The 11633-nt window shown below is 41.0% G+C and overlaps 1 protein-coding gene across 1 annotated transcript; it reads right to left on the bottom strand.

Annotated features, from left to right (window-relative positions):
- Positions 1–3263: 3263 nt before the first annotated feature.
- On the bottom strand, positions 3264–6015 carry nkx2-1 (NK2 homeobox 1). Its single transcript, XM_014197881.3, has 2 exons — positions 5391–6015; positions 3264–4553 (listed from the first exon to the last, which is right to left on the bottom strand). Exons 1-2 carry the CDS (start codon positions 5755–5757, stop codon positions 3886–3888), a joined length of 1035 nt encoding a protein of 344 aa, XP_014053356.2. The 5' UTR covers positions 5758–6015; the 3' UTR covers positions 3264–3885.
- Positions 6016–11633: the final 5618 nt, after the last annotated feature.

The raw sequence follows: 11633 nt of genomic DNA, 5'->3' as shown, positions 1-11633 counted from the left end.
CAGAATGCTAGAGGTTTGTACATTATAGTTTATATAGAAAATAATCGACGAAAAGCCCTATTGGTTGAATGATCCACTTTAAGTGAAAAGTAGAGCGCCATTAAAATCAGTACCTCATTAAAATCCTTGCACTGCTGCGTTTTGACGCAGGGTTACGACAGACGTCTGGTGCTCTGTTAATTCCGTTGACTATTCCGGACATTCGATTAGTAGCCTATATTTCAATTAAATGTTAGTCTATTCGTGAAGTCCTAAAATCTCTAAAACAATGCTTATTCCAAACCATATTTAGCGAGATAAAGTCAACCGTGTCATGACACTGGGCACACACTGGTTGAATCAACGTTGTTTCCACGTCATTTCGATGAAATGACGTTGAACCAACGTGGAACAGACGTTGAATTGACGTATGTGCCAGTAGGATGAGACGTCTGTAACTGAGGCGATAGATGCACCAGCGACTTGTTTTAAAGTCAGGGCAACCTCACTGCACCTGTGCCATAATGGTGCAGCCGATGTAATGGAAAGCTGGCTACGCTAGGCTATTCACCTTGTGTCGAAGAAAGCTCTTGCTCAAAAACCCCATTGCGACCAAAAGGCGTGCTTCCAACAATGGCTTGTCATAGCCCAACGCTACAATGTAGCCAGGACCGGGCAAGCGCATGCACAACCACCTGTGTCATTAGTCTTATCAAAATCAATAAGCTATATTGAAACTAGGTTAATAATCCCTTTAGGTCAAATGCACAGTATTGAAAATAGCATTGCACTAAATTTGAAGTGTTTACCATTGGTTGGCATGAGTCTGAAATGCTGATGATGCAGGATGTTTGCTTGTTTGAAGTGTAACTCTTGTGAGAGCTCATTAAAACATAATAATCGAGTTTACAACTATACTTTTCTCCACTTGACAGAAGTGTTTGATGAGAGTATTCTATTGTTCTTCATATGTTTGCACAATCTGCTGCTTGAATCAGCCATTTGATAATTGGTAAAAGACGATCTCATGATTTCTGTCAAGTGTCTCAAGTTTACGTATAAATATTCTAAAGATCATAACGCAAATATCCTATCATAATGCATGAAATAAAGAGAATATAGTGTAACCGTGGGCGTCGTACAGCATACTGAAATATTTATTTAGGGGCCCAGTGCGGTTAAGACTAAAGTATTTTGAGAAAGCACTTTGGGTCGTTGTTCAATCGCTTCGCATTTGCAGGGGGGAGCACGTATGGCTATTTTGACATAGCCTTATCAAACAAGTCACTATATAATATCCTTATCATAAAGACTACAAAATACCTGCAATTCCCATAATAATACAGTAATAAATAATATTAATATTAATAATATGAATAATCTATACCAATATAATATCATACTATTAGTTGCAGTATGTTACATCAAGGTAATTAACAGCTAAATTACAGAAGAACACACAGCTAGTCCTTCCACACTATGTACCTATGTATCCGTCTCACACAATTCATTTGAAATGTACCATTTATATTCTGGAGTATGTTAAAACCTTTTCGAATCAATTAAGAACCGCAAAATCTCTGCCCCACGGCATGCAAATGACACGACGCGCCAGAGCCAAATGCATGAACATACTCAGTCAAAATAATATCCTATTTGATAGGTCTAGATTTAAGTCTGCATCCCTGTGCAAGGCTGGCCATTTCATATCGTTTAAACTCGGGTCACTCTTCTACAACATGTTTACATTGAAGTTGGCAACAAACCAAAGAAATGCTCATAAAGAGACTATGAAAGAACCCACTGGGCACAGACATTAGTTCAACATCTTGTTTTGATTTACATTTGGTTGAGTTGTCAACAAACGTGAATTCAACGTGAAATCAACAACAAATGAACCATGTCATTGGATTTTTGTTCAAAGTTGGGTGAAAAAATACGAAATTCCCTTAAATTGGGGACTTTTTGCAAATCCACGTTTTCCACGTTGTTTCAAGTCATCACATTAGATTTTCTGTTGTTGTTGAAATTATGTGGAAACAACGTTGATTCAACCAGTTTTTGCACAGTGGGAAATAGTGACCAAGACCTACGTGCTATAGATTTAGAACAATTCAATAAAATAGGTAGGCTATCAAAAGTTTTTGGTGCAAAGCCTATAGGTTAAAAGCGAGTTACCAATAGGCCTACCACGTAAAGAGTGGCTATGGGCACGCTATTTTCCTTTCAATCCCAGTTGACTGATTGATTATTGATAAACGCACGCCTACCTCTGATAAGAAGCGAAGAGATTTGTCTTGCGAAGTTATTTGAGAAGAATACAGCTGTTTGGGCAGGGATTTGAACGATAAGACTTCAGCCAACGCGTGTTTGATCCCCACTGTTAAAAAGAACGCCTCGGGGCCTCACCTAACTGACTCACCCAAACCAGAAACACACAGGCGCGCAGCCGAGAATACAAGAAAGTTAGAACCAAAGGGCCGCCGACAGCACACAATGGCCTGGCCTAGGTTTACTCAGCGTTATCCAAGAGAGATACTGTGTACACAATTATCCATTAGCTTAATATACGATTTGTGAAGAGCCGCGTTTTGTAGGAACGGCCACAGAGATCCATTAACCATATTACTCACAGTCGTTGATTGTAGCTATAATAAACGTGACGAAAAAAACGTGGAATTGGGGTCGAGCTCTTAACACGCAAAGGTTAGCATTAGGCTAATAGCAATGTAGGCTAGTCTACCAAGCAAGCACATTGTAACAGCAATTTGGATTACCCCTAGTCAAGAAACAGGTTTTCATTAGTCATGCATTGCTTATAAGCCAATTTTGTGTGCAGTTAACATAGGCTATTCTAATGAAACAGCAAAATAATGTCGGTATAAATTGAGGCGTACTGAATTGACAAGCTAAAATGGGTAATAGACACTATTTTGGGGCAGCAGGTAGCCTATTGTTTAGAGCGTTGGACTAGTTAACCAAAAGGTTGCTGGATCGAATCCATGAGCTGACAAGGTAAACATCAGTCGTTCTGCCCCTGAACAAGGCAGTTAACCCACTGTTCCTAGGCCGTCATTGTAAATAAGAATTTGTTCTTAACTGACATGCCTAGTTAAATAAAGGTTACATTAAAAAACAAAATCACATAATAATAATAGTAATAACAATAAGTTGAAGATGATGTTGTTAATAGGCCTATATCATTTCCTGAAAAGAAATTGTCAAGGTTTCTCGTAGGCCTATATATTCTTCTCTGAAACAGTATACAAATCAATTTCAGTAAATGGGTCTGAATTATTTTATTTCCATAATTTATTAATAGGATTGTTTGGCTGTATTTAAGTAAAATATCTATATAAGTTACAAGTAAATAAAACGTACAAATACCGATAGAACTAAAAGAACCAACAACAAACCGTCAAAAGCATAAAAACTTTGTACAACAGATTGCTAAAAACTAGGCTATATGTTCAATTCAAAACTCTTACAGAAATATACAACCTACGTTTTACATTAAATCTATGATAAACCAGAGCCTTCTGTGACAAAAGTTGAAAAGCACCCACAGTTTTTCTATTGAGACCTAGGCCTACCTCTTGACGTTTTATACCTTCTCAGTATAATTTACATAAATAAAAATCCACCTTCAAGGCGAGGCTTGAAATCGCATGTACTCAACACTTCGTCTTTCAAGTTTCTTTCTTCCCCTCCTACTGTCCGCATCCAACATGGCTTTCCATCAGAGTAAATAACATTTCAGAAGAGCGTGGACCAAATGCACCAAGCGGTGTTGTTGAAAATGTATACAAAGTAACCGAGTTTGTTTGTTTGTCTGTTGAGGGACTTTTTTTTAGCAAAAGCTTTGACAGCAGTGTTGTTTGTGTGTGATCATAGTTTGTCTTGCTGTCACCATGTCCTGCCGTATAAGAGAGCAGAACACTGCAGGGCTGTCCCGTACTCGGCGCTGGATGAGTTCAGGTGAGAGAGACTAGCTACCTGGGTCTGGAGAGACGGCGGGCTGGCCGAATGATGTGCTAGGTCTGGAGAGTGATCTGCGCTAACCACCTGCTGGCCCTGGTGCTGGCCTAGGCCTGAACCGTTACTGGACATGATCATAACATTGGCCCCTTGCTGGTGGTGTGTCTGGACAGTAGTGGTGGGAGTGTGGGCACTGCCTTGGCATGGCTTGCCGTCTTTCACCAACACCGGCACGGCCACCCGCCGAGGGGACTGCTGCTGACAGGAACTATTATCCTGCTGCATCTGCTGCTGCGACACTTTGTCCTTAGCTTGCCTCTTCATTTTATACCGGTGGTTCTGGAACCAGATTTTGACCTGGGTCGGGGTGAGGTGGATCATGCTCGCCAGGTGCTCTCTCTCGGGCGCCGAGAGATACTTCTGTTGTTTGAACCGCCGCTCGAGCTCGTAGACCTGAGCCTGAGAGAACAGCACGCGCCTCTTCCTTCTCGGGGTGCTTGACATCGGGCCCATGCTTTTGCCCACATCCGCGAGGGAGCCGAGGCTGCCCATACTGCCCATGTTCATGCCCGAGGAAGAGCCCATGAAGCGGGAGACTGAAAGCAGAAATAGGCCAGTGAGATGATGATGATTATGATAATAATAATAATAATAATAATAATAATAATAATAATAATGCTATTATTATAACGCTTCAATACCTTTAACCATAAACTAATACACAATGTGAATGAATTGAATTTAAAACGTGTAGGAATATGACTCTTCCTTATTAAAAACTGTGACTAATATGATTATGTCACTCACAGGCCTGTCTCCTAATGGACAAATGACTTAACCATAATTAGTAGCCTATTTTAACAGAATTATATCGTTTATATATTTAGTGCAATCAGATGAATAATCGGCTAATAACGTATTCGATACACCCTCCACATGACAGGTGCATGAAACTTCTGCAGGCTACTCACATTAGAGTAGAAACCGGCAACAGGTGTCTGTGTTATATCTTTACAGACTGGAGTGACAATAATCTTAAATCAAATAAGACTATTAGAAGCATCAATCTTGACCGCGGGAGCCTAAATGTATCAGAAACTAAAAAGTGAAGGACATTTTCAAGGTAATGTCGGCTTTCTTCGAAACATGTTCCTATCCATGGTAAACATGATATTGGTAGACTGGCAAAAAAAAAAGGCACAGAGTGAGTCACTAAATTGGGTGATTAACAATGAATATACCTGACACTCCCTCTTAGTGAAACAATAGCCTGTCAGTATCGATGCAAAAACTGAAAACAAAGTCATTTCTATCGCTAATTTCAGTGCAGACTCGAGCATATGGATCTAGTGTAGACTAGCGTACGTGTTGATGCGTGACAAAAAGCTATACCCTCAGCTGTACGGCTTCATGCAGTCTAAAGGTACACTTACTCGTGGAGAATCGCGGGTCTGTGTTGGCTCCGTACCAGCCGGTGGCAGTGGCGCTGCCCCTCATACCGTCCTGGTAGGGCGGCAGGTCGCTCATGTTGCCTAGGTTGCCGTTACAGTAGCCCCCCATCGCGGTGTGTGACAGCTGGGACACCCCTGCCGCCGTCATGTGGTACGCTGCGGACACAGTCCCGTTGTGGCCCATGTGGTGCTGCTGCATCGCCGCCTGAGACACCTGCGGTTGCCGGTAAGACGCGAGAGGTGCCCCTAAGTTGTTATTCTCCATACTTACTTTCTTGTAGCTCTCCTCAAGAGGACTCAAGATATCGGAAACAGAAAAAGGAGTCGTATGCTTAGGGCTCATCGACATTGTTCTGGGGCTGGTGGAGAGGAGAAATTAGAAGGCTAGGCAATCTCTCCTTCTGTTTTTTGGGGGGGGGGGACCAAAGCCCCTCTCTCTCTCCCTTTGGTTCCTGTTGACTCAACGTCGATCCTTGCTAGATGAGCGCGTAGGTAGAAGAATCGACTGAAGTCCGCCTTAATTGCATTGAGTGGGAGCTGAGCTGGGCTGAGCTTGGTGCTGCTGGCTTTCGTTTGTTTTAGCAGGGTGCCAGGTTTGTCTAGCATCAGAGGCGGGGCATCACCAACTACGGCAACAATACAAAGCAGCTCTATCCTCCTCTCCTTTCAACCTCGTTGCACCCAAAGGCATAATTTCACTTACATGTTGGCCAAGCTACAGCATGCGCTCTGCAGCTTCCCTCCCACAAATCCATAAACCAAAGTGCATGCACATTGGCTACCTGTGTATTATAGGCTATTGACAGTAGGTAGGCTACTTTAGTAGCAGTAGGTAGGTGGGTTTGTTGTGTTGTGGTTGACAAACACGCAGCAGTATAATGATATCAGTGGGCACAAGCACCACATTGCACTTTATTAACTGTAGTGATGTTAACGAGGACCTCTTGATGAAAAGGGGCCTAGACGGACTTGAGAGTCTCATAGCTGGGGAACCCACCCCGATCTCTTCCCAAATGGAACACTATTCCCTATTTAGTGCACTTTTTTAACCACGTTTCACTGCTGATGGTCAATAATGCACGATAGGGAATATAGGGTGCCATTTAGGACACAAGCTCTGTACTCTGAGAAAAGCCTGAGTTGAACTAGTGACTTTTAATGGGCGCGAGAGGCTTCTGGTTGATTGCAGACGTGTTTGCATTATGCTCGCATCTTACTCAAACATGCAAAAGTGCACTTGCTCTCTGCTACAAGGGAGGAAAATTGACGGATAAGTAAACAAATACACATCCGCGTGTTAAGTGGCAGCGCGTGAATGATTAACCCCTTTTCGATTTGTTATCATTAGTTGGGCGCGAGGAGAGAGAGCAGCGTATCGCCCCATATCCGGATGCTCAACTCGTCTCGTCGTCTCAGATCAGAAAGCCATGCAGCCAGTCAAAAGAAATTGCGTTTCAGGAGAGGCTCTCTTGTAAAGTTAACGGCGCTCAAGTACCTGTACTCTCCTTCTGCAGCAGTAGGCAGGCAGGGAGAACCACACCACACGCCAGGTAGCACTCCTCAGGGAGCCGCCTTCTCGCCCTGATGCTCAAGGAGCCATAATGGTCTAACTCAATCAGGTTTCACTGCTCATTTATGCGTAACAGTCAAATGTGCTTAGTTTCACCTTCACCTTTCCAACGAAAAATGATACTACAGGGAAAGGCCGCAGTCCTGGCATGACCATAGAATTCGATTTTTCCTAAACGATTTTCATGTCAAAGGAAGGAATATTTGCTGTAGTTCGAGTTACACGCGCTATAATGAAAGGACAGTGTTTTGTTCACGTTATTCAAGGAGCATGACAAAAATATGATATAAAAATAAATGAAAGGAAGTAGGCTAATTGTAGCCTATAACTTTCCATTATTGAGGACGTTGTACATCGATGTGGGTGGAATACAATAACAACAACAATAATAATAATAATAATAATAACAATAATAACAACATGGTTAATCAATCTGTCTGAATTAATTGACTGTTGATTATTGTTTTGTTATTTTACAATTTAAAAAATATATATTTTTCTTGTGTTTGTAAACAGCCTAAAGCCTCTGATTTTGGTTGTTGTTTTATTACGTTATTAAGATGCCTCTTTAATTTGGCTACGATGACCAAATTATGCCCCTTGCATTAATTTATTATCTCTCCTTTGCGTTGTCATAAACATTGTCTTTATACATGCTTTGTTTCATATTTATTATTTATGTAAGGAAAAACTAAACATCTAAACGTATACAGAAAGGGAGTAGACCCACTTTTATACCTTGCCACCCCACAACATACACAACTCATCTAACTCACCCAATATGAATCATATTTCATAACAATAATTATTATAAGTGTTCATCATTATGATTATTATGAAATTAAACTATATGAACAACAATAACAACAACAACAATAATAATAATAATAATAGTACTACACATACGGTTGTCACTATTACTGGGCTACTAATAATAACGTCATTATTACTGTAACAGTGTTTTCGTTGATATCACCATCGCTTTTCAAACTACATTGGTATGACAGTCAGAGCGCATATCCTCGTGTTGATGTATGCGTCGCCTCAGTTTAAGCCTGCACGCTGTTGTGGAAATGAATTGGTGAGGATATAGTATAATGGCCTAAGATATGTTGGATGGATTTATACATTTCGGAGTGCAAAGGAAGAAATCTGATTTAGCTATTTACCTGATTAAAAAAAAATGAATTTCCAAGATATTCAGGGATTTACAGATGGAAATACTTTGGTAGTGTGCAGTCCTACTTTCAATGTTTTATCCTTACTGCAGTGCACGCTGGAGATAATTATATATCTTTATACACGAGAAGAAAACATGCATTGATGTGATGTCGAATAAAACACATCGAGGAATTTAGGAAAGCAGAACAAACATTCCCCGTGTATCAACAGCCTTTCTCGTTTGGATAGCGAGGTCCTGGACATACATTGGATCGAAGAAAGACAGCAAGACAGCGCCTTCTGGTGGCTATGATGAGTAATACATATTGAATATCTATACTTGTCCGGTATCGGTGGTTTTCATCGTGCCAACTTTAGACAGTTTAATCTCGTTAATGACAAGTTTGACAAACCTGCCGTGGTCACATCTACATTATTATTCATCCCAATATCAACCTCTTCTCAATGGCACTATAAATCACAACATGCAAACATTTGCATACATTGCCATAGCTCACGTCTTCACCATTATTACTGAATTGAGGTCAAGGAGAAGTGCATTTTAAAAGGAACAATATAATCTCATATCCCTAGATGCTCTCAATAAATAATTTCTCGACGACAGGCGAGCGCACCTTACAGTGATAATTCAGCTGTTCCACATAGGAGGCCTACCTGCAATTACGGGCAATTAGCATCATAACACGTTTCCTCTGGGATATATGCCTTCCTTAATTGCTGAATTTCAAAAGGATTTCTCAATTATCTAAATCAGGACCTCTTTTCTGTTCTGGAACACGGCTATTATGGTCAATTAACATTCATTAGTCAAAATGCTCGCACTAATTTCTCTGGAATAATGAGGAGACTTTGAAGTGGCGCGTGGAGGGGGCACCGAACCTTTGTTCCTGGTTCATATTGTTGTTTGGGCACCGATCGTTCATGCGGCGTCATACTACTACTGAAAAATAATATCAAGAAAGGACTTAGACCTTTTCTCATTTGGGCACAATTCCGTACTCCACCCACTCTCCTCCGTGACCCCGAAACGAGGTCGAGGAGATGTCAATTCGTTAGTAGGCAAATGGAATAGAGAATCTCAATGGCCTTTTATCAATTAGATTTGCTCACATCCTGCGTCGTCTCTCCCCCGTCCTTTCTCACGTCCTTATGAAAAGGGTTCAAGTTAATAGAGAGTTGCCGAGGAGAGTGAACATGGATGGAAATGCGCTCGCTTGAAATGAGACGGTTCTTCTCCACTCATGCTTCATTAGGAAAACTACGTTTACAGGGGTGGATCCCAAAATAAATGTGTAAAGTGCAACAAAAAGGACCATAGAGGGGATATGACACCCCCACAGTTTTATCATTGCACTGTGATACAATAAGGGGCATCGGTGTGCTTTAGGACCATCCACATCAATTCCACATTACATACACCACCAGTAGTAATCTACATTTACCGTTAATTCCCATCATTTCTAATCTACAATGTTTGTGTGGTTATAGTCATTTCTGTTAATGCAGTCAATATATTAGTATTACAGTCTTACAGTTGTCATTGTCGAGTGGACAAGTTGTTTGCAGAGCGCACAACCTATGCTACACTTGTGAAAAACAAGTTTTTGTTCATTTCATTTTGTGAATTTATTACTCGTCTTTTGTTTGCAATGCTCCTGTCAATTTTGAGTAAGGATGCACACCTGACTACACATATAGAAGTAGGGCAAAAAAATTATTGAACAAAAATAAGATTTTATTGGTCACATACACGTGTTTAGCAGATGTTATTGCTGGTGTAGCGAAATGCTTGCAAAAACAAAAAAGTATTTCCGGCTGTATGTAATAACACAAAAACATTTATGGTCTTATAATGTAAGAAATAACATATAAAAAAACGAAATACTGCAAAGTTGCCTAGGGGCTAGAAGCAAGGCTGCCCTATTTATCAGTGCCATTTTGGTTGGACTAGTCTACCTGGCCTGCGCGCAATTGTAGGCCTGTAAATGTGCCCACTTGGGGATGTCTGATAGTATTTCTGATTGTCTGTAACTCACCACCACTAATGAGCTATGGAGCTTCAGAAAGTAAACACAGTCTGTTTTTAGAATAAATTGAAAATAACAATAGTTCCTCAAAGTATTTGAACAATATTTCCAGCTCTCTCCCTTTCAATAACAACTTGGCATGAAAGGGAAAAATGTGTTGCTCTGATCCAGTGGAAACATAAAATACCCATATTACTTCTCATCCCTTGCACGAATGGCCTACAGCTGTGTCTGTCCCAAGCTCACTGGTGTGGGAAACTGAGGGCCCTGGAAATGTGATACAATGTTCAAGTTTGCTAAAGCAAGTTCCGGGGGCGACCCAGTTGATAGTTGGTACAATGTTTCAAGATCGTTGCAGAGGCCATGCATAGCCAATGGGATTTATAGGATATTTATTTTTATCAGGATATTTCAAATCAAATCGAGTTTTATCATACACGTGATTAGCAGATGTTATTTTTTTACATTTACGTCATTTAGCAGACGCTCTTATCCATTGCGGGTGAAGCAAAATGCTTGTGCTTCTAGCTCCGAGAGCGCTATAATATCTAGCAAGTAATATCTAACATATTACACAATGTATACCCAATACACACAGATCTAAGTAGGAATTAATTAAGACTATATACAGTGAGGGAAAAAAGTATTTGATCCCCTGCTGATTTTGTACGTTTGCCCACTTACAAAGAAATGATCAGTCTATAATTTGAATGGTAGGTTTATTTGAACAGTGAGAGACAGAATAACAACAAAAAAATCCAGAAAAACGCATGTCAAAAGTATTATAAAATGATTAGCATTTTAATGAGGGAAATAAGTATTTGACCCCTCTGCAAAACATGACTTAGTACTTGGTGTCAAAACCCTTGTTGGCAATCACAGAGGTCAGACGTTTCTTGTAGTTGGCCACCAGGTTTGCACACATCTCAGGAGGGATTTTGTCCCACTCCTCTTTGCAGATCTTCTCCAAGTCATTAAGGTTTCGAGGCTGACGTTTGGCAACTCGAACCTTCAGCTCCCTCCACAGATTTTCTGTGGGATTAAGGTCTGGAGACTCGCTAGGCCACTCCAGGACCTTAATGTGCTTCTTCTTGAGCCACTCCTTTGTTGCCTTGGCCGTGTGTTTTGGGTCATTGTCATGCTGGAATAGCCATCCACGACCCATTTTCAATGCCCTGGCTGAGGGAAGGAGGTTCTCACCCAAGATTTGACGGTACATGGCCCTGTCCATTGTCCCTTTGATGCGGTGAAGTTGTCCTGTCCCCTTAGCAGAAAAACACCCCCAAAGCATAATGTTTCCACCTCCATGTTTGACGGTGGAGATGGTGTTCTTGGGGTCATAGGCAGCATTCCTCCTCCTCCAAACACAGTGAGTTGAGTTGATGTCAAAGAGCTCCATTTTGGTCTCATCTGACCACAACACTTTCACCAGTTGTCCTCTGAGTC

This window comes from Salmo salar, chromosome 01 (genome assembly GCF_965601325.2).
Source record: "Salmo salar chromosome 01, fSalSal1, whole genome shotgun sequence".
Lineage (NCBI taxonomy): Eukaryota > Metazoa > Chordata > Actinopteri > Salmoniformes > Salmonidae > Salmo > Salmo salar.
This window is presented reverse-complemented; position numbering and strand designations above follow the sequence as displayed.